The sequence below is a fragment of the Canis lupus genome, chromosome 16 (genome assembly GCF_048164855.1).
Source record: "Canis lupus baileyi chromosome 16, mCanLup2.hap1, whole genome shotgun sequence".
NCBI lineage: Eukaryota > Metazoa > Chordata > Mammalia > Carnivora > Canidae > Canis > Canis lupus.
Window position 1 is genome coordinate 46,146,990 of NC_132853.1, and position 23,724 is coordinate 46,170,713.

General features: G+C 44.3%; 1 protein-coding gene and 1 long non-coding RNA gene across 9 annotated transcripts in view; both read right to left on the reverse strand.

Moving 5' to 3' along the window:
- Positions 1-329: 329 nt before the first annotated feature.
- Positions 330-5,835, reverse strand: LOC140607554 (uncharacterized). Its single transcript, XR_012009527.1, has 3 exons — positions 5,301-5,835; positions 4,602-4,723; positions 330-1,637 (listed from the first exon to the last, which is right to left on the reverse strand). It is a non-coding gene; the product is annotated as an uncharacterized lncRNA (long non-coding RNA).
- A 2,048-nt stretch (positions 5,836-7,883) lies between these two features.
- CEP112 (centrosomal protein 112) overlaps positions 7,884-23,724 on the reverse strand; it is a 400,571-nt gene continuing 384,730 nt past the window's right edge. For 7 of the 8 annotated variants that reach the window (XM_072781073.1, XM_072781071.1, XM_072781066.1 and 4 more), the window contains 3 exons: positions 12,604-12,705; positions 8,886-8,950; positions 7,884-8,060 (listed from right to left, as the gene is read on the reverse strand). In XM_072781073.1, coding sequence (XP_072637174.1) covers positions 8,057-8,060; positions 8,886-8,950; positions 12,604-12,705 — 171 coding nt within the window. In that variant the 3' untranslated portion in view covers positions 7,884-8,056. Of the gene's footprint in view, positions 8,061-8,885; positions 8,951-12,603; positions 12,706-23,724 lie in introns of those variants that run through there. The other variant, XR_012009149.1, reaches the window with a different exon arrangement.

Sequence of the window (23,724 nt, forward strand, 5' to 3'; positions counted from 1 at the left end):
AGGCTGGACTCTCAAGGAATTTATGGGGCTCCTCTAACTCTGCCCCTCCTGTGTCTCTTGTCCAGGGCAAATGGCAGATGTTCTGTGCTCCACTGGGCACCCCCTGCCAGCCCTCTCCTGAGCCCTGCACCCTCCACCTCTTCTTCAGCTGCCAGAGGAACCGCGCGCCCTCACCTCCTGGTCCCCTCCTGCCCCCTCTTCCTCTCCTCTCCCCACTTCTTGGTGAAACCTTCAGCTTCTCAGCACCAGCTCTCACCCACAATGTTCCTGACTGACGCATCTTGGGGCCCTGACCCAGGCTTACTGGTTACCTGACCAAGCCCAGCATGTCTACACCCAAACTCATCACCACCCCCACTCCCAAATCTGCACCCTGCATCTTTTTAGGCTGTGGACCTCGGCCCTACATTTCTTTCGCCTTCACAATCATCTCATTCATTCAGGTGGCACAGTAGCTACTGAATCTTTGGCCTAGTTTCCATTCAAAGGGGGGTGAGGATGGGGGATGCTCCTTCTCCCTCAGGATTTGGTGGCACCCATGGGACTCCTGCACGCATTTCCTGTCTCTTTCTCTGTCTCCAACTCTCCTGGGCCTCATGCTGCTTCAGGACAAATGCTCATGCAGCAGTTTCTCATGGTGTCACTCCCCTGCTCAAAACACTTTAATTGTTCCCTGGTTTTGTATAATACAGAGTCCACACTTCTCCTCATCCATGGGGGCAATGCCACATAGCAGGAGGAGCAAAGAGCGAATTACAGGGACACGAGCTCCAACTGCACATATTCGAAGTGGGGCCTTGGCCAAACGTCCAAGCTTCTCTTTGCTTCGGTATCTTCAAGCATAAATCGTACTTAGCTCATGAAATTATTGAGGATGGTCAGAAAATAAAGAGCCTTCACTTTTTGCATGTTTATTGCATGTTAGACTTTGAAAATGCATTATCTCATCCAGTCTTCACAACCATGTTCTACTATTTCCTCCACCTTCTAAGATAAGGAAATGGAGACTCAGGGACCCAGCAACCTGCCTGGCTCCAGATCCTTCTGACTCCAAAGGCCTCGGCCACATGTGCTCAGAGGCTCGCTCAGCACTCAAGGGGGTCAGTAAGTTCCCTTTGGCTCCACAACCTGACTCCAACACACCTTTTACATCTTCTCTCGGACTACTTTCCTCCTCATGCATGTGATGCAGCGGACGTGAACGACTTTCCCGGCTTTGCATTCCAGCCGGAACACCCGCCCCACATTTTTAACCGATTAAAATCTTACTCTTACTCCAACATCCAGACTAAATGTCACCTCCTCCTATGAGATGATTTCAAAATGTTTCCACTTCCTTCGAATTCCCAGAATATTTGGCATTTCTCTTATACAAAGATCATGCTCTCTCTCTCTTTTTTCTTTCCTATGTATGTCTTATCTTCCCGTATGGATTACGAGCCCTTTGCAGGCAAAGAGCAGGTCTCATGCATCTCTGTGTGTCTCAACTGCCAGCCTCAGTCCCTGGGACGTGTCAAGCACTCAGCAAAGGTCTGCGGGGTATTCAGTTTGGGAGCAAATGCATTCCAGTTTTGAAGGACTGAGCTCAATTTCCATTTGCACGAAGTAAAAATGCTCCTCATATGGTAGAGGTGATACTGCAGAGGGAACAATAATTATAATGTGAGCTAGAGGTGAGGCCAATTAATCTCTCTCCTTTACCAATTGAAAGGCAGAAACAGTGACTATTACTATTATTATTTTAAAGATTTTATTTATTCATGACACACACAGAGAGAGACACACACACAAACAGGCAGAGGGAGAAGCAGGCTCCATGCAGGGAGCCTGACGCGCAACTCGATCCCGGGTCTCCAGGATCGGGCCCTGGGCTGAAGGCGGCGCTAAACCACTGCGCCACCCGGGCTGCCCGACAGTGACCATTAGATGGTCTTAGGGAAAGCACCTGATAGCAGGGGCTGGCAGTAGGTGGTCTACTTAGGTTTGCTGTCTTAATTAGCCTAGTAGAAAAAATATGAGACACACACACACACACACACACACACACTCCAAGTAAGATTGCAGAAATGATTTTGAAAGAAAAATATTCCTTTAATCCACCCAATTTGTCTTCTAGAAGCTTCCAAACTCACATACCCAAATGCATAAATACAAATACCGAGGAAGAAAATCAGATAACACAAGTGGGAACTCCGTCAGAGAAAGTTTCCCTAACATTGTAAGAGATTGCACTCTAGGCAGAAAACGGCTAGCAGATCCTTAACTCTGAGGAGGAGCAGGTGGAGACATGAAGAGGCCGCCCGCCCGGGCTTCACACCGTAACTGCTGCGCCCGGCTTGGATAAATATTTTTATTACAAACACGATGATCAGTAATGGGCCAAGTGATCCATTCTGAAAAGGATTTCCCACCGGATGGTGACACCGCCGTAGCCGGGAAACACAAAGCGTGCAGGGGAAGCCGGACTGCAAACCGAGTTTGCTCAGAACGTGAAGAGCGACATCAGGGTCGATGTCAGGTCAAGGGCAGCTTCAGTCAACCTGCACGAAGCCAACGTGGGGAGCGCAAACCCGCTCCCAAGACAGCTCAGTCGATGTCAAGGGGACTTCTGCAAAAAGAAGGGTGCAAGATTCTCAGGACCCTCGGCCACCCCTCCAGGAAAACATTTTCTCCTTCCTGGGGAGAGACGAGGTCTCTTCTCGCTTCCTCTCCCCGTGAAACTGCCAGGCTGTGCTTGCTGACCAGAGCTGAACTCGGGGCGCACCACGGCTTCTGATGCTTCCCCCCAAACACACGCTGATCACCAGGCCGGATCAATGCTCGGGGAGCCTGGGGGTTGGAAGGCGGAGGAGTGTGGCTGGGCGTCAATTCCTCGTTCCCTCCCCCGCCCAGGCCCAGGCCCAGGCTCAGGCTGCGGAGATCCAGGAGCTGGGCTCCTGAGCGCGAACAGAGATAACCCGGTGGTGGCGAGGAAGCTAACGGGGCAATTAGGAGGCTGATTCACTTGTTTATCTGGACGATTAGCTGAGTGCTCTCTGAGTGCTCTGTGGTTCAGGGAATGTTCCCTCGCAGGCTCATCAAGACCACGCCTTCCATGCGCCTGATATTTCCACGAAAGAAGGAAAAACCACGCTAAGCACTGGGTGTGTGTTTTGGTGGACCTTTATAATGATACACTTGCTAAGATAATTACGGTAAACAATGCACACCAAGCCCCAGACAGAGAAGGGTTGGGAGAAGCATTCGCCTGTGGTTGCTACCATCTTTCGAAAGAATCACAGAGGAAGACCTGGCCTTAGTGAATCCTCGTAACTCAGGGCTTCCCCACCAGTGGTGTTTCGGAATCCCCTTTAACCCGTGATTGTAGCAATACAACATGGACTAACAGAATGTTGCATGGGAAGAGACTTTTTAGCAATCACCTGGATTTGGGCTCTAACCCATATTTCTCAGAACGCTGGGCAATAAGACATGTGTGCTACAGAAAGACTCTTCATGGATAGACTGTTTAAGCAGAGATTCCAGGTTAAAGATAGATAGGCTCCTTTCTTGCCCAAGTGGTGGCAGATTAGAGATGGCCACAGGTTCTTCGACACTGCCTGAGTCTGTGTCCTCTACCCTTGAGTCTGGGCGGGCTCTGTCTTTGACGAAGTTGAGTAGAAGCCATGCTGTGCCCTTCCGGGGTCCATGGCTTATGTGGCTGGTGACTTCCACGTCTGGGCTCTTGTTGGCTTTGCCCTTGATAGCTCCCGATGTCCACCCTGTGAGCGCAGTCCCATGGCCTCCAGCCCTGTGAGCCCCTCATGGTGACAGCCCCAGCCACCATCTCACTGCACCTGCTTGAAACCCAAGCAAGAACAGCCTAGTCGAGCCTGGTCAACCCTCTGCACTGAGAGAGATTATAAATTATCATGGAGCCACCCACTTTAGAGGCGGTTAGGGTGCTGTCAGCACACAGCAGGCCTCAGCATTTGTTACACGAATGCCTGAGGGAGGGAGTGATGCGGATGTGAGCCTTCAGGAGGGGGACATAGCATGCCACATTTCCTAAATATGCCATCTGAAGACGTCAAGACAAGTCGTACAGGTGTGATAGACTAGAATACGGGTGTGAGAAACGCTGAATTAGAGGTTGAAATGGTGGAGTTCGGGAAATAACCAGTCAGGTTACAGATGACCCAAGTGAGGGCCAGAGAGGTGAAGGGAATTCCCTAGGGAAACAAAGCTAACTGGTAGACCCCACCTATGGACTGATTTCCTTTCCTAGCTGAAGTAAAGGGGTGTGGACGACATTGTTTCCCTTACAGAAGCACGTTTCAGCTGATGAAGTCTATCAGGCTTCTCGTTAGGTAGCCTTGTCTTTCTGTTCGCTGATCAAGTCTTCGTGTCCAGCTAGCTCTCTTTCCAGGAGACCTCTCTTAAATGGTAGACTCCCAAAGAGGATATAGGGTATTTATTAGCCTGACATCTAGACTAAGCTCACTTCTAAAAACAGCAGAATGTATAGCAACATCTTGGCCCTTTGGTCTTAAAACATTTGCCGGACGGCAATCCTTGCTTAAAACTGAAAATCTCTGGAAGAACGAATTTTTTCAACTGACCTAGATGTTGGTGAAGGATCCAGATTTTAAAATTCCTTTAAGTCTTAAGTTATAAGTTCCATCTCTCTTCTTCCATGTGAGGTAAATAACAGGATCTGAAGTCTGACTCCGTTCTTAAAACACTACAGGGAAGAATGTTAATGCAGGTCAAAATCTGGGATGTTCGATTTTTACCTTTCAAATACCATTCCAGCCTATGCCACAGTTTCCCAATCAAGTCTCCAAATCCAAGAACCATTTCAATGGGTGAAAAAAGGTTTTATCTAATTATCTTCTTCTCCTGCTTTGAATTGACCAACCATGTATCTTTTTTTGGTCTTATCAAAGGGGCTGTGAGGACAAAAGCACATCCAATTTTAAGTAAGCTTTAGTTAGCAGACTTAAAATTGATCATGCATTTTAGTTTCAGTAACTTGCAATTTCTACACACTTTGATAATTCACTTTAAAGAGCAAACTGTCTTTAATGACAAGGCTTAAAAGAGATGACCTTTCTGAACAAAATATGAAAGCTCCGAAGAGACTGCTCTTTTAAGGAAACTATGAATTAAAATGACCTTGTGTTCTGAAACTTTTCTCCAACCATTTTTGATGTTTTACCTTTCCTTTTTACTCTCAGAACGAAAGCTAAAATACCACTGCCTTCTGCGGATGGTGATGCACTTCAATAGGGAGCTGTTAATTGTTAATTCAAACTCACAGTTTCTCCTGTCTGTACTTTCTCGGCCGACACCTTTAATGAGGTTGCTCACGACCACAGGCATATGCCTGTTTCTGAGGACTTCACCGTTACTATGCAACATTATGGGATAACGTCGGAATTGAGCAATTTCCCTTGAGTCACAGCCGATTCTTTTGTACAAACTACGAGGCAAGACCGACCCATTCTCCATTCCCTCCTCTTAGGCCTTTTTTCTCCATTGTGTCCCTGGATGGCTTGCCCTCTGAGGAGTTGATTGTTGAATGGGGAGGTTGCAAAATCAGGGGGCATGCCCCTGAAAGGTCTCGCTGCTTGGTGACGCAGAAGCGGTGGACCTTCAACAAAACCATGACATGGGCAGATCACTGGCTTTCGCATTGACCCTTCTCCTGCGCTCGATCCCATGGCTGGGTAAAAACACGCACCCAGAACCCTGCACCCCCCCAGCTTCCTTCCCCTTGGTTTTTCTCCGTGCCTCATCACCCACTGCCCATGGACGGTCGCACGTGCACACATAGAGAGCACAGGTGGATGACTCCAGGACAGGAGCCAAGAACGACAACCTGAGATGGAACTAAATGAGGTACTTGTGATGAACAATCGATCTTCCACCAGATAAAAGAAGGGATGAAATCTTAGATGATTTTATAATAAGGCACAATGTTTATAATTTATTTCCTGAGCACTTGCTTTTTCTCCCAGTAGCCTTTTGTACACCCAGGGCTCAATTCAGGAAGGGATTTTAAATGTGCCAAATGCAATTTTTCTTTCTCTTCCTTTATCAGAGGACGTTCACAAAAGCATTGGTGTCGGCCATCTAGTCCTCACACACACAATCAAACTGACCTAAAGTTTCGGCACGCTTACTCCCAGACGTATACGACACGCATCAGAAGGGAAACAGGATCTGGGTAATGTCAAAGGTTCACCAGTGTTTGTGATTTCATAACCCTTGAAACAAGGAAAAGAAAGAATAGCAGGCAACCTTCCAAAACACCTACTGATATTTACTCATGGAAAACAAATATTCTTGAGTGGGAGTTCCAATTCCAGCAGACAATACAATTCACCAAGTATTTTCACTTCAGGCGGCTAATAACCTTACTAATGAAATCTGTTGAGCTTCAACCTGTTTTTCACGGTCTGTAGAGAAGCACTTAAAATTAATCATGTAGCCTTAATCTTTCCTTTTCGAGCACTAAATCATAGTCTGAGTACCAATTGTCCTCATTTGGTAGGTGGTTTTAATAGCATCTGCTTCAATTGGACCTTTTCCTGAATATTCTTCAAGCCTGTGCTATAATTTATTGTAAATGCAAGGAAGACCTGAGCTTTCAAAGGCCAGAGATCTCTACTTCTGCAGGAGGTGTCAGGGCAAACGTTACCAGCCAGAGATGATCTAGAGTAGCAAGGCAAGGCTTTTTATTGCTGGCCGCCGCAAGGGAGCATTTATGCCCATCCTGGCCCTGGCTTTGGAATTGGCTGTAAAACCTGTTACTTCCTTATCATTTCTGGGTCTCAGTTACAGTGCAAGAAAGGGTCATTAATCCTTGGGCAGCAGACAAGAGAGGTGGGCGTGGGAAAGAGACAAGAATTTTGAAAAAGTGTAAAGAAATGTCCTGCCCTGTCCTGTTACAGTAAATGGGATGACTCTGGCCCTGCTGGCGGCCCAGATTTTTAGAGTGTCTCAAAGGGCCCATGGCACATACCACAGTGCAGTCAAAAGAATACGGAGCGTTGGACCACGGCAAATCAAAATTTCCTCGGCACGTGGGATTGACCAATCTGCATAGAACTGCTTCTTGGCATTTTCGTGGAGACAAACATCCAATCAGGGGAATACCACCATATTCTCAGAGAGAGAAATGGGACCAATCACAGCTCATCTGCCACCACCTGATGACACCATGTTGTGTGTCCTTGTAACACCCCTCACCCTTCATTTTTAGGCTTTCTTATGGAACGTCCATTGCTATTATAATGAAAACAACAACCATAAAAAGAGAAAGCAACAATAAAACCAGAGCTGTTACATAAAATTCTTACGCCATTCTGCCTCTGGAGTCCCAGGGTCAGATGAGACCAACGCGACAACTTCTTAAAATGGTATCAGGTGACTTAGTGATTTTTTTCATTCTAAATAAATGAATGGCTTATGGATTTGATCTCTGACATGATGACATAAAGGTATTTTTTTCCCAGAGTACAATTTCAGATTGTCAGGGTTTTCTAGGGAAAAATACCATGAATATGTCATACTTATATTGGCAAATGAGGTGCAATAAAAAGTAGAAATAAAATTGGTAAGTACAAAATATAATGTTTTAATAATATATGAACATGAACATGAACACAACATAAGCATGTTAAAAATTGTGATACGGTACTACAAGCGTGATTTTGATTATACGCAACCGGTAAAATTCCATGCAAAAGCGTCAACGAGGCATATTATAAGAAATCATTTCTTTTCCCAATAAAAGCAATTCTCAGTACACACCCAAATGCACGCGAATATGGAGATAATAAAGAAATGTTAAAAAAAATAACTTAGGCAGACACAAATAAAACTACCCCATAGTGTATGAGTGATGCATGTGTTTATGGTCTTAATTACATTACAGTATTAAAAAATACCACAGAGCTCACAGTTTACAACATCCAAATCTTCAAACCTGCTGGAAGAAATCCACAGTGCACTCAGACAGGACATCCACTGCCCTCGCCTGTGCTACTAAGGCCAAGCCTTGGTGCAGTTACCTGAAAATCAAAAATCTCAGTTAGGGTTTTCTCCAGGTTTAAAGAGCATGTCAATGAAAAAATATGTCCCAACTCGGGAGGAGTTGGATGGCGATTAAAAAGGATATTTGATATCAAAATATCATCACTTATGTCCATAAAGGATCCAGTCCCATCTGCACCAGGCAGCGGAATCTTTGGGAAAGTGAATGATTCACAAGATCTGAACTTCTAATCCAATGCCAAGTAAGTGCTTTGGCCTTTCACTGCACAAAAACGGAGGTTGTTTGATTGAATGAGAGCAGGTAAACATGACCCATGCCTGTGATGTCTCTGGGGGCCTTGGACTAAAAAGGCATCCTCGAGAAGCACACACGGGGGCCACTGAAGTCATGGTGTTGCCACACCACCAAGCCGTTTATCTATTTTGGTCGCGAGAACATCTAGCTGCAGCAGCGCCAAACCTCCAGGGGATACAGGGCTTTGAAGATGTGGGCTACCATACTAAGAATTGCATCATCTCGCTATCTTAAAAGAAAGACGGTCTCCTTAACCTGCAACTGATCTTCAAGACAATGTCTTGTCAGGACTGTGCAGGTGAGGTCCAGACTTGTCAGGCACCTGCAGATTCTCTCATTCCATTCTGATCATACTGACTAAGCACTGTGATTACAAGAGGTGGGTGGCTTCTCAAAGACAGGCTATTTAGTAAAAATATAAGTTTTCTTCCTCCTGAAATCGATACTATGTGTAAGCATTTTAATAAAGACCTTAATGTCAACCCCTGAGACTCACAGGTGCAAACAATACACAGTAACCAGAAGGCATTAGGAGCATGGGCTGTACCTTCTGCTTTGGTATGTAGTCAGTTCTTCTTGAAGGACAGAGGCTCTCTTCTGCAGAAAGTTAACCTAGAAAAAGACACCGTGTATGAGCAGAGGCGAATGTGGCCGAGGTGGCAATACTGTGCAAACAACGGGGCTCCCTAGGTAAAAGGCAGAGGATTTGCTGAATGTCAGTGTTATGCTTTTCACTTCTGATCACATTGCATCCCCTCCTGAAAATTCATCCGAGACTGGAGAATCAATTCAACCTCCTTTTGCAGAGCCATTTTGATCTGGCTCTAGCCTATCTTCAAGGCTCCATCTCTCGTCTCGCCCTCCCAACCATCACCATCTTGCACACCATGCTTCCCAACTCTTTTGCCCTTTGGCGCAGGGCATTTGCTCTCTTTGAAATGCCTGGCTAACAATCTCCTATTTACCCTCCACTATTTGGTTCACATGTCACTGACTTCCTTCACTCCTCCCCAACCACTCGTCACATCCGAGGCGAAGTCAGCATCCCTCCTCTGTATTCCTGAGCTCCATTATTAGCAATTCTTGAGCTGCCACGTGGTTGTTTGTTTTCATATCTCCCCCCCCCCAAAAAAAAAACACCTGGGAGCTCTTCTGGGACAAGAAAGGATGTTTCTTCATCTCTGTGTCCCCAGCTTCTTTCATGGGGCTGAGTATGAATGACGCTGGTATGCACTAATGTTGCGTGAATGAATGTATGAGTGAGTAGAAAGAAAAGTACTGTCTTCTGGAAACCTTAGTCCATCCTGGGGATTCCCTGAGGTGGGAGAGACAATATTGGTACCATAAAGAGCTGAAGTCAGAGTTAGGCCAGCTTGGGTTCAACTCCTGGCTTGGCCTCCCTGACTCTAGGAAAGTTACTTGACCTCTCGATGCCTGTGAAATGGGACCAATGACAGCTGCTTCAAAGGTTAGGAGGAGGGCATGAAAACACTAATAGAAGCCACCTAGCACAGAGCTCGGAGCAGTACCACTCCCTGCTCCCACTCTCGGGGGTGCTGAGGGATGGAGCAAACTGGTGACTCAGCAAAGTCTCTTAAATCAGATCTTCAGAGTGTGGTTTGATTTTTTGGAAGCATAAATTTCCGTATAGTATTAAAGATACCTATATCAGGTATGAATTCAAAAGCACCTTCCACAAGCAAACAGAAACGGTTTTGGGGGTAACTGCTCCCACAGCTCCATGTAATCAAGAGTCAGCGGCATTTGATCATTTCAGAATTGTTTACTCTTGCCACTTTGGTCTGAACTGAAACCATGGCAACGGTTGATTCTGAAGCCTAGTTAGGCAAGAGAATACAGCTAGCAGAACGGCAAATGTGCTTGCAGGAAAGGAAGGCACACTTTCTCCAGATGGGTACATATCCAAGAGGTCCCCCTCGGTTTTGTTTACTTGTAATATCACCCTGGTCTTAATTCTATCCAATTGCTCATATGACCCATCGGACAATTGATAATGTTGACAGATGCAAGGATTATACTCATTCGGCTTCCCTTCCCCCACTGCGCTTTGCAATTGGAATCCCAACAATTTTCAGAAAACACAGGCACCTGTGCTTTCAAACTAAATTTGCTCACTCTATGGCCTGCGACTCCTCCATGCAGCTGCCAATGCTGAGGCCCTAACGCAGCTGGCAGCACTCTTTCTGGGTCAACATCCAGTTTTAGGAGGCTGAAGTGGCTTTTATTACAGGGAAATGATGTGAATGATAACAGAAGCCCTGCAGGTGGATATCAGATTACTTTCTTTCGTTCTTTTTTTTCTAAAAAAAAAAAAAAACAAAAAAAAAAACCAACAACAACACCCTCCTCTGAAGGTGCCAGGTCCTACATAGCTGACCCTATGGGAGCTCTCCTACAAAGTTAATAGGTAAACCACACTTCAAGGGGAGCTTTTCATGTAAAGAAAGAGGACTTAACCCTTTGTACAGTAACACTTCCCTGCAGTACTTGTTTTTATATGCAGGAGTGGAGGAGGCAAGACTCCACCGGCAGAAGCAAAGCCAAGAGTAGCACACGGATTGATATGATGAACATTTTATCTTCAGATAAGAGGCTTTTGACTGAGGGGAATACATGCAGGGCGGCCAAAATTTGCTGTGTGCGCTGTCTTACACAGGATAAAAAGCTAATGTGAATATCATTACATCCTATCAGTTTGTAAATAAATTTATTGAGCACCTACTATGTGACAGACACTGTCTTGATATGAAGAACAAAGACCTCTTTCTCTCAAGGAGCTCTCCCAGAAAAAAAGTGTGTTTTCCTTTTTTTTTTTTTAAGTTTCTTTACAGATACACGATTTGCAAATATTTTCTCCTATCCCGTGGTTTGTCTTTTCAATTCCTGAATGATGTCTTTTGAAGCATAATGTCTTAACTTTTAGTAAAGTCCAATTCATCTTTTTTTTTTCTGCTGCCGCTTAAATGCTTCATGTCATAGCTAAAAATAAACTTCCACCTAACCCAAGGCACAAAAATTCACTCCTTCATCTAAGAACATTTCTTCTTAGAGATTTCTTCTAAGAGTTTTACAGTCTTTTTGGAGGTACATTTAGGTCTATGATCCATTTTGAGTTAACCTGTGGCAAACATGTGAGGGAGGTCTCCATTCTTTTCCATGTGAAAGATCTGACTGTCCCAGTGCCTTTCTTTCCATTTTCCCCTCAGTGAATCATCTTGGAACATTTGAAAATCACCTGACCGAAAATATGAGGGTTTTTTTTTTTTCCTGGACTCTCAATTCTATTTCATTGATCTCTGTGTCTATTCTTTTGCCAATATCACATTGTCTTGATTGCTACAGCCTTCTAGTGAGTTTTTAAATTGGGAAGTATGAGCCCTCCAAATTCATTCTTATTGTTTCAAGAAGGTTTTGGCTACTCTGGGTCCTGGGTATTGTTTTTCATCAATCTCAGTCATACAAGGATCCTTGGACATACAAGAACATGATTGTTGTAGGGAAAAAGTATGTTTTAGATTTCTAAGTGTATTAGAAGTGGGAGTATGTAGATTCTTTCCCATGTTGGAGCACACGATCTCACTGCACTGGCAAAATATAAAATGTGTTTATAGAAGTACATGGAGAAAACTGACGCTGGAAGTTGTGAAAACATTTTAAGCATCTAAATTTACATCAGTTGCATCTCTCACACTGTATTTCATAAGTTATACCAGGAACTACACATTTCAGCAAGAAATATTTGACCCAATTGTTTGAATACCTTGTCATTATTCTGCTCGGCATCTAAAATGCATCTTGTTGTGTCTAACAACCATATAAAACACACCAGAATAAAAATGCTTCTAATTTAACCATTGTTTCTGTTTCTCTGCACTTTCAGTCAGGAATCACCAATGTGCCAAGTCATGGCATTCGAGGCCTGGTACCAAGAGTAAAAGGGGGGAGGCTGTCTTGGAATGTACACTGTAAAGTGAGTAAAAGTAACCATAACTGAACTTCTCAATTTCATGGGCGCTTTTAAGAAAATCTTACTGAGACAATGAGTTCCAAAACTAGTAAGAAAAACATTCTTAAAAAAAAAAAAACACAAACAAAACCCAATTCATCCTCAGTTGTACTTTATGTTATGTATGATATTACATTAATTTCTGGCATCAATTCACAATGAAACGTATTCATAAGTCTGTTTTCAAGATATGCACACCACCTGGACCCTTAGGAAATGCCTTCGTTCTAGTAATTACCTGTGACTTTAAGGAGGAAATGGTGTCTTCAAGCTCTTGTCTTAGAGATGCTGGCATCAACCCTTTGAATTTTGTTTCGTATTCTTGTCGTATGTAAGTTATCTATAGTGAAAAAAAAGAGAGAGCTTATCAATTTCTCCTTAGAAAGAATGGTTTTAAATTTAAAACAATGAATAGTAATTATCTACTTATCACAAAGATAAGTTTGTTACATGTGGTCAATACAAATGAAATGACAGGAAACAGAGTTACAAACTGCAAAAGGCACTCAGTCTGCCCTTGTGCTCTGGGATAGACAGTGCCTCGGACACTTTTCTTTAAAATCCCATTAATATAATTTTCAGCACTTGATAAATAAAACCTGTTCTCCTCTTACCACCCATGATATGTTCCACTATGCTGACCTTTTCTTGATCAGGATGTGGATACACTGTGACTTGAGGACAATTCATAGTATGCTATTGATTTGATTAAGATCCTCCCTCAAACTGGCTAGGTACTTAGGGGCTCAGTATAATCCATAGGATGATGGGGATAGGAAAAAAGAATAGTCTATGCCAAGGTGTCTCCAAGTCTCCACACAGGTAGACCAGAGTATCTTGCCATTGTGAGTTTCTCTGGCTCATGGGCTTCCCTCTCCCTCCAGAACACAAGGAAGCCTGGGCTCAGCTAATTGCTGGGTCCCTGGGCTGGTAAAGGAAAGTTTGGTGGCTCATCCATTCATCTCTCTAAAAGCTACAGACAGAAGCAAGTGGGGAAGGGGTGAGAAAAATCTTTGGAGGGATGTGCCTGAGCAGGATGCAGAGGTGCATGAGTGTGAGCATCAACATGTGTGTGTCTTGGTGTCCTTCTCCAGCTAGGCTGATTTCTCTTCCTCCTAATCTGAGATGTAACAGAATTAAACAACCTATTGCATATGCTGTATGTGACTTAACTGAATATTAAAGCAGAATTGCACAGTATCCCATAAATGATTCATTGGATGCATCTGGAAATAAGGTAACATACTATGAAAATCTGTGCAGCTGAGCTCACTTAGACAAGCCTATGGGTTTACTGAAGATAATTTAAAATTATCAGCCTTTAATTCCCAACTTCTCCTAGACTAAACCAAATTAAGAAATGTGTTCTAACAGTTCATTTCATTATCCACTAAAATCCCATGGCAAATGTTCTAGAATATGATTTTTCAATCTTTGGCAAAGTGTTTTTTGACAAATGTTATAATCTTGTGATTTACACCTAAAGGAAGAACAGAAATAATAAAAAATGATCTCTCCCAGTGGTGTAATATTTGATTTTTCCCACCTTCTCTTCTTAGACTTAAGTTCAATAATTAGAGCAAAATGAAAGGCACATGCAAAGCAAAACACAGATCTTAAGGGTAACATTTATCGAGGGTCCACAAGCCTATTGACTCTATTTTTCTATCCTTTAAGACTGACTCTGAAATTTGGAGCTACAACTCTTTCAAAAGGGACTCCTGCTGTCTTTCTTTCTTGTATCCTTGTTTGTTTGGAGTGTCTGGTCACTGCCTGTACATTTGAGCTGGATATAATAATGCCCAACCCTATCTCCTTTCCCATAGAACTTGGTGACTCTTCTTTCTTGACTTTCATGACTCTTCATGTCCTCTGGCATCACATGGACCTATGGTAAAGTCTGAAGGCAGACTTCTTTCTTAGCTTGAATGTCCACATGATTTTCTTTTTCCTTGATTCAGGGACTTCACTGGGATATCTTTTGGTTTGAACGATGACCACTTTTCCTGAGACATTGTATGTGCCCTTTTCATCTTTTTTTTTCTTTTTAAGATTTTATTTATTTATTCATGAGAGACACACAGAGAGAAGCAGACACAGGAAGAAGGAGAAGCAGGCTCCACGTAGAGCCTGACGCGGGATTCAATCCCAGAACCCCAGGATCACGCCCCGAGCCAAAGACAGATGCTCAACCACTGAGCCAACCCGGCGTCCCCCGTTTCCATCTTCTCTTGAGGCCATCTTCCCTCAGTTTTAACTACTTTGGAGGTGAAGTCCAAGCACGTACGTTCCTCTGTGAAGTTTCATAGTTTCTCTTGACTCCCTTGTCCCCACTTCACTTTTCCTATCTGAGGGCCTCTTTGTATTGGAGGTGAGGTCATAGACAGCAGAGAAAGGTGTGTGAGCAAGACTGCCCTTTGATCATCCTATCACATCACTTTTAAATTCAGTAGGCTATATTTTCCGTCTTTTACTGAGGATTTGAGCATTCCCATTTCCTGTCTACCACCCCCCTCCCTTTTTTTTTTTTTTTTTGTTTTGTTTTTTATGATTTCAATGAACCTGAGTGAAAATGAGCTCTTGGAAAATCTGAAACTACCTCATTTATGAATGAGACTATCAACCAGGAAAATATTACTATCCTGAATCCTTAAACCCAGATCCTGAATTTAAAAATCATTATACCAAGCAGAATCCTGTTACTTTTAAAAAGTCACGGAAAACTTTAACCTGTTTTGCTCTATTTATAAGGTTAATAATGTTACTATTAGCAAACATTTATTGAGTACTTTTGATGCGCCAGATACAATTCTAAGTGCTTTAGTAAGTGGTTAATCCTTCTGACAACCCAGTGAGCTAAGCCCAGAGAGGTGAGTAAGCCATGATTTGAACTCAAAGAGTCTGCTTGTCAAGCACACATTCTTAGCCACTATGCTCTGCTCTTTCTCAAATAACCTTTCCAAATACTGAAATGTTTCTTCCACTCCAAAAGGAAAAGGACATCACAGACATAAACAGAGAAGTTTCGTCCACTACACACTGGCGCTCTCCCCAATACAGCAGGGGCTAAGGGAGGGGGTGGATGTACTACCATCCTTCCAGACATTCATCTATTATTTGCTTTATTTTTTTTAATGACTACAATAACAACAATGACAACAATAATTCATTCCTCATACTTTCCTTCCCATGAGTTTAACGTTTTAAAGATTTATAAATAAGACTAATTTAAAAAATCTCTGCAAATGCAATGCACATATTGACCTAAACTAGAAGTTCCATAAATCCCCCACAGAAGCACACATTTTAAGGGCCAACCAGTGAAGGCTCTGTCATGTGGCAAAATGAGAAAGAGGAAGGAAAGAATTAGCTTATGTTGCTTCATATCACTTTTGACGCCTGTTACTATTTTTCTATCTCCACCTCTGACCCAGGATATGTTTGAGGGGGGAGAAGGAGGGGGTGATAACACTTATCTATAGCCTAATCACTAACTATGAACTGCTAAATGTGCCAATCTCCCTTCTTCCTGCCTTCCCACATTTCCCTTGTGGTCTGAATCTGGCCTAACAACAGATCAAGAAGCAAGAGGAAACTGAACTGATCTGAGCAAAGGATTTGATGGACACATAAGCCCTTCTACTAAGGGAAATGAACGTTTTTACATATAAATCTACCTTATTATTAGGTGTGAATATTAATTTCCATTAGCCTACACTGTCCAATTATACTAGTGGGTGCTATATTAGCTTACAAAGGGCAGAAGCATTCAAAGACTGTCCTCACTTGAGTAATTCGGGAAAGGAATTTCCAGGACTGTTTTGGCTCATTTCCATCCCACCTCACCACTCCCACTGCCCTCTAAAAGCACTGTGTATAATTATCTGCTCTTCCACATTCCTCAACCACCTCACCCCAAATAGACATAAGCCTCCCTTGCTCCCTCTTTCCTTCATCTTCTTCCCTTTTGCAAAGGAGACTTAGGAAACATAGGACATCGTGACAAACAATGACATTCCTGTAATGTAATAAGACCCCTGGACGCTGAGTGAAAATGGTGTGTGTATAACATGGCACCCACGTGACCAAAGATAGCTGTGCTCCGCACCATGGCAACCGACTGCCCACCTTTCCCTCGAAGGCAGAACACTGACAATATTTCCTTTAATTTTTAAAAAGGGTCACGAAGACTGCGAACATCCATAACTAGAGATTAGTGTTACACTCTGGTAAAACTTATACCTGGGTAATCAGACAAATACGCGTTTGCATAAACAAGAGTCTACAGGGTGTACAGAATATGTAGTTGCCTTGAGCCAAAAGGATCTCTGGAGATAAAAATTCAAAGTGATGTTGAAAAAAGTGAACCTTGAAATCTTACAATTTCATTGAAAATATGGAAGGAGAATGAAAGCATATTTTGCCGTGTTTTTATCGAAAGACACTGTCAACCACTTGATATGTCAAAACCATGTCAAATATGTCATTCTCCTGTTGTGTAGCAAGATGACATGGAAGCCTGCAGCTTTATACACACAACCTAGGGGATGTGCCTCAACCACAGGTCGTCTTACTGTAAGCTTCGGTGTGCCCGAGATGGCATTCACCTTTGAAGAGGTGAGCAAAGGAGAGGCCACCTATTGAGTGGCCACTGGTGTCCACTGGGGTTTCCCTGTCACACGTCCCTGCACAGCCATTTGTAATTGTCCTCTGTGGTGAGAGGGAAGCAGTTTGGGAAAATGAGTGTGCCTGATGTTACTTCACAAAATCCAACGAGCGTTTCTGGGGTCGGTTCAGCAGAAAAAAAAGGAACTAAGTAAGACTTCTGCTGCCATCTCTGAAATATCTCCCCATTTCGCTGCGTGGCCCCAGGACCATCTCAGCCTGGGATGCCTTCATCTCGCACCTGACCTGCTGTAATATGGGTTATGTTGGTTTTGGTTTTTGATTCAAATTTTCTTAACATTTAAAATCAAAATCAAATCCTTTAGTGAGACCAACAAGGTCCTGCACCGTTTGGCCCCTGGCCACCTCACTGCATCCCTTGTCACTTGAGGGTCCTTTCACTTCCTGGCACCCAATTCCTTGGCTTCCTTCTGTCCATTCACCAGATGCCTGGATGCTTTTCCTCATGACAGGCCCTCTCTCCTCTCCCTCTGCTTACTCCCCTATCCCATAGGGCTTTGCCACTCCTCCATGTAGATCTCTGGGTCCGGAGGGTCCTGCCATGTGGGGTCTCAGGGGTGCCCCGTGGGAGCTTGGCAGGCTCTGGGGAGGAGGCTGCATCAGGGGCAACTCTCTCCTAATTTCAGATGAGCTGGAGCCCCTCATTGTGGCAGGCAACAGCCTTCCTCAGTTTCCTTTGGAGAACGGGGGTCACCCTATCCATTGCTTTCAAGCTGTAACCCAGTCTCTTGTCATTTCCCTGGCAAGGAGTCCTCTCAGCATTTTTGTCCCCATTACTCCTGGGACTTCCCTCCCAGCTGCCTCTGCCTGCAGATGGGCTCGGGACCCTGTACTTGCGGCTTTGGCTTCACTCATCACTCTGGGGCTCTGTTCTGTTTCCAGGTCACACACTAATGTCCATCCTGCTTTTGACACTAAATACATTTTACCTCTCTCTCTTTTTTTTTAAAGATTTTTAATTTATCTATTTGACAGAGACATAGAGAGTGAGTGAGAGCACGAGCAGGGGGCAGTGTCAGAGGGAGAGGGAGAAGCAGGCTCCATGCAGGGAGCCTGATAGGGGGCTCAATCCCGGGACTCCAGGATCATGACTTGAGCCGAGGGCAGATGCTTAACCACTGAGCCACCCAGGCACCCCATTTACTTTGCTCTTTTTGTATTTTCTCTTTTTATATTTTACCAATCACCACTGAGTGGTTGCAGAGGGGGTACCTGTGACTTGCCCTTATAAAGTCACCTTGTGCAAAAGGACAGACTGTTTTGTAAACTGCCTTTTAACTTAACAGAGTCAAGTATAGGGCTTAAGAAACCAGGCTCTGGATGGGGAATGTTGGAGTTGAAAATGAGCTGGGTCCCTAAACTGTGTGCCCTGGGAAGGCTAACCTCTCTATGCTTCAGCTTCTTTTTCAGGAAAATGGGAATTATAACTTCTCAAGGCTGCAGTGAGGTTTAGATGACTAAATATATGTAGAAGTTTTACAAGAGTGGAACTTAGTAAATGTTCAATAAATGTTAGTAATCATTACATCATATAATGGAGATTATACATATATATTTCATTACATTATGTCATTGTATATTATGAATTATAATTTGCACTACTAGAAATCCTGATAGCAAATTATTTGCATGTATTCACGATTAACTTGAGGGTCCCATGCAAACCTCTTTTTGCATTTTTGAGTATCTATGGATCGAGAAAGTATATAATGGCAAAAAAATTCTATGATTTCAGAATCACTTTTAAGTAGATTTGTATTTTATAATTAAAATCTCTACTTACATTTGGAAAGCAGTAGTACCATATTATGTATCCTGGCTACCTAAAGTGATTAGTGTGTATGTATGAATTTTCTCAGACCTCGCCAATAGCTCTGGTCCATAGGTGGGGAATCCTTGCTCCACGCTGAATGATTTAAGGAAAGGATCTCAGCTTAAAACTGTCCATTCAGCCTGGATTTCTACCAATTAGATATACATGGGAGGGGTGGGGGAAATGATCAGATGCTGCTCCTCATTGTGGATTAGTGTTTCCATAACTGTGTCCTTCTAACAACTGGCTTAGCTGAATGTCATAAAGGAAACGGAGTTTGATTGTGGAGTAAATTGTAGGGGTTTGGAGATGACGGCAAGAACAAGAGGTAAATTTGGAGCATGGTATGTATTCTGAGAGAGGGTGAACATGGGTGGGCACTGCAGTGGGTGGTTTGGAGTAAGTGGAAAATATCAAAAGGATGCTGGGCGTCTGAAGGGTGGTGACGGACAGGTAAGGGGTGGACAGGAGAGGGACACAGGGAGGGAGGTTACTGGGGGGATCTGATATAAGGCGGAATGTGGGGATGTTTCTGAGAGATAGGCCTTTGTGCAGCAAAAAGTTTTTGCACAGGCCTTTTTGGGGAGTATATAAAACTCATCGCTTTGAGACTGAATTCCAATGTGGTTTAAAGAATAAGAATGAAAGAAACTGTAGTAAAAGATGGTGCCAAAAAAATGCTCTAGTGCAGCTGAGAAAAAAATGCTCTGCCTTCTAAGAAATTTCATTTTTTATTGGGGTTAAGGTATTATGCGTTGCCACAGCAACTGCCAAGAGAGATCCATTTTAAGAAAGGTGCTCTGCAGCATAGCTGGTGCACTTTGATTCTAAAATACAACGTGAAAATGTAGAAGGAACCATAATTTTCTCAACAATCTTCAAAATGTTCATTTTCCCCTCCTTCTTCAACATGGTTTTATCTTATGGTTCTTTATTCCAACGGGTGTTCCCCCAGACTGAGGTTGCAGCTCACAGGACTCTGGTTCCCTGTGCAGAGGGGCCAGTTTCCACCCTCAGGGAGCAAAGCCTGCTGCAGACTGGACCTGAGCCTCCCAGGAAAGGGGGTGGCTGATTAATGAAGCAGCCACCAGCCCCTGTAGTGTGAGGATAGCATGAACTAATTTCTGGGAAGGGTTATGGTTTAGGAGGAAGGAACAGTTTCCTGCTACTGTGGAGTTAACAGTGGCCTGAGGGTGAAGACAATGGTCTGAACCTAGCACTTTAATTAGGTTTGGATGCTCTAAATCCAGCTCTGGGTAGTCAAAAAGGTTCCTGACGGCAAAAAGAAACATGGGTCTCATAAGTCTATTCATAAGAAACAACATACATAGAAAAGATGGGACGCGGGTATGATAATCATAGGCCAGAAACTTACCAATAAACTGCCCAAACCTGTCCATGAATCAAAGACTTGAATAAATATCTGATAAGAAGACTGAGGTTGGGGCATGAAATAAACATGGGCAAATATTACAATTTTGGAGGACATTTCGCACATAAGTGGTACCCTTTCTCTTCTGTTATAGAAAAAAAATCTGAGACCATATTTTAGAGTTCCTATAAACAAATGTGGCCTTTGGAGGTACTCATTTAGAATTTCACAAGATATATGTAGTGGATATTTGTTTCACCCTCCAGCATTCATTTGAGAGGCTTCGAATATACCTCTCCCCCACACCGTCCCACCCAAGGTCACAGGATGGGGGGGGTAGGAGGGTGGAGTATGTGATAAGGCCCAGCCAGGCATCATGTCACATTCCCCTTGTGCTGGGATCATTTGGGGCCTGGGTACATGACCCCAGCCTTGGTAACCAGAGTCACCAAGAGTCATGGGACAAACTCTCTCATCCGCTAGACTTCACCCAGGGGACGTCATTCTGGGGTTGTGACAGCCATGTTGCTACCCCCCGAGTGAAAGCTGGACTGAGAGGGGAGCCAATCTGGAGGGAGGAGAGCTGAGAACTGGAGAGACAGACACTGGGCCTCTGTCACGCTGACCCTGAAGCTAGCCCTGATCTTAGATTTTTCAGTTTGGGTTGTGTTTTCCGTTACTTGCAAGCGAAATAGTCCTGATTGAAACAAGGCAGATTATGCAGAATAGTAACTTGTGACATATGTTGCGTGTTTGATCAGGGGCCAGGAAATTTTGCCCTATAGGCCAAATCTGGCCCACTGCCTATTTTTGTGAATAAAGCTTTATTGGAACACAGATAAGCTCATTTGCTCACTTACTATCTGTGGTGCTTTTGCATGAGCCATCTGGACAGAGACCCCAGGGCTCGCAGGTTAAGCCTCAACTATTTTCTGTCTAGCCCTTCACAGAAAGTTGGCTGAGCCCTGCACTAGGCTGAGGACCGCAAGGTAGGGCCGTGCTCGCTCTGCTGACTGAGGCAGCTCCAGCAGTTATCTCGGGGTCTGGCCTATGGCAGCAAGTCACCACATATTTGCCAAGTGAATGAATGAATCAAGCTTCACGGCACAAGGTGTTATTAAGTCAGTCTCTGTCTTAAGACGACAGGGTCTTCAGAACGTCCAGAATAAATGAGTCACCAAACCTTTCCCAAATACAAAGAGCAGATTCTGTCGTTATGGTCCTGCAGTTTTTCGTCAGCACCGTGGCTACGAATAAGCAGGCCAGCCTCGGAGCTGAGGACGAGGGAGGCAAACCCCAACGCCCACCGGGCTGCCAAGATGTGCCCTGAAAGGGGGGGGGGGGCTGCTTCATCCATGGTTTGCCTCCTCCTCCGGCTTCTTTCCCCCACCGCACAACCACACTTTTTATAGGGTTGCAACATTAAATGGTAGAAGCCTGAGAGGATCATGATGCCTGCCTGCACCCACTCTGGAGGCGGGGACCGAGAAAGGTTGAATGGGGAGCCTGGGGTGGTGCATGCCAGAGACACGTGGAGGGCCGAGCTTATAGGAGTTAAAGGGAAGCAATATGTCCACCTCGGAAGGTCTGTCTCTGAAAGGGTTTGGAGAGAACAGTTTGGGGAGGGACGGGGTGGTTTCCACTGTCTTCCTCTCAGAGACAGAGTGGGTCTGCCCCTTTGGGGTGGGGCCAGACTTCATGAAAAGGTAGTGTCCATCAACAGAGGACCGAAACCCCAACCAAGGAGGAAGGGGAAAGACTCCTGAGACTTTTAACTGACTTCCTTAATAGAAGACCCAAGAGGACTTACGGAGTGAGCCTGCTACTGGTGAGGCTTTTGGAGTCCATTTGATATTTAACTCTCTGTACACTCAAGTAAGGTTGGAACATCTGGCATATGGTAAATGCTCAGCAAATACTGTTTTAATGAGCTAATGACTGAACAAAGCTATGGCTGAACAGGTAGTTGGGATCTTGAATTTATGGAAGGCAGTAAAAGTCATCCCACTGAATATAACAGAAAATAAACAAATCAACACTTACAAACACCTGACATGTCAGGCACCGTACTAAGGAACTGATACCTAATCTTCCACCTGTTATGAAGACACCATTCAATCCTTCCATTAAATATGGGAGACAGATAATATCACACCCATTTCATAGATGAAGAAACAGGCCCACAGTGAGCAACTGCTAGACCCAGGGCTGAAGCTGAACCCACACTGTGCCCACTTATGGTGGGGCCACTGGGAGATGGGACCCTAGGAGGGAAAATCTGGAGATGTTGTAAAGAAATCTCAGGAGAGGAAGAGCCTGGTGCTTGGGGACAGTGGGAGCAGCTGGAGTGATATAGTTGAGAGAGAGAGAGAGAGAGAGAGAATGAGAGTGTGCTCTGGTTCAAAGGCAAGGCTGTAGGAAGGTCCTATTACAGATGGTGATGATGAACTGGCTTGTAAAAAATAAAAGTGAGAGGTGAGTTGAATGAGAATTCAGGCCTCAGCCACATGCCCAGAAGAGCAATGTCCCTGGAGAGATGGGGTGATGGGTGGAGGGAGCCTGTGTGTAGGTGGGTGGGAGAGAAGACATGGTCTGGGTTTGTATTCACTTAGCTTGACACACCAGGGAGGTGCTCGGAAATGCCACGGAGCTTATGAGAAAGGCGGGGAATGGATGCCTGAGAGCCCTGGCTGGAGAAGCAAGGTGAAGCCTGGGGACTGGAAGGGCTTCTGAAGGGGGAAGGAGAGATTAAGAATTTCCCAGGAGCAGAGAGTCATCCACAAGGGGCTCCACTATTCAGGGTGTAGGTGAAGTAGAATGAGAGAAAGATCAGGAATGGTGGAAGAGGTGGGCTGAAAGGCAGGGGGTGGGGAGCATGGCCTTGGGTTTCACAGGTTGGGCAGCTGCAGGGGGGCCGAGGACCACGGCCATGGTTCGCCTCCCATGTTGTCACCACATGTGAAACAAAGCCACCTGGACCTCGGATCAGTCCTGGGAGATCTGAGAGCCACTGTGCTTCAAATAAAGAGTTCAGGATGGAATTTGTTTGTTGATAAATATGTTGTTTCCTATTTTAAAGCAAAAATTACAGGAGTATCCACATCTAACCTTTAAAGATCACTCCCAATATCTGATTTAGTCTGAGGTTTCTGACCTGGTTTGAGGGCATTTTTTTTTTTTCAAAAGAGGCAAGCTATGACTGCTCTTTCTTTTCTGCATATTTAAACTCTTGACAATTATAAATAAGTTAAATCTCTCCCTCAAAGTACCAATTATCTCCTTATGTTTGAGAAGGCATGTCTTGCCAGATATGGCATTCTATACAAAACACAAAATAGGAATACAGAGGCGGTCATTGTCCCCCTGGCGCACCCGGGATTTACTTAGGCAGTTCCAATTAACACTAATGAGGATTTTGTGCATGAATCCCCTTACCTCCCAACTAATGGGAACAGAGACCCCACAACCTCATAGCAGAAAATTTCAAA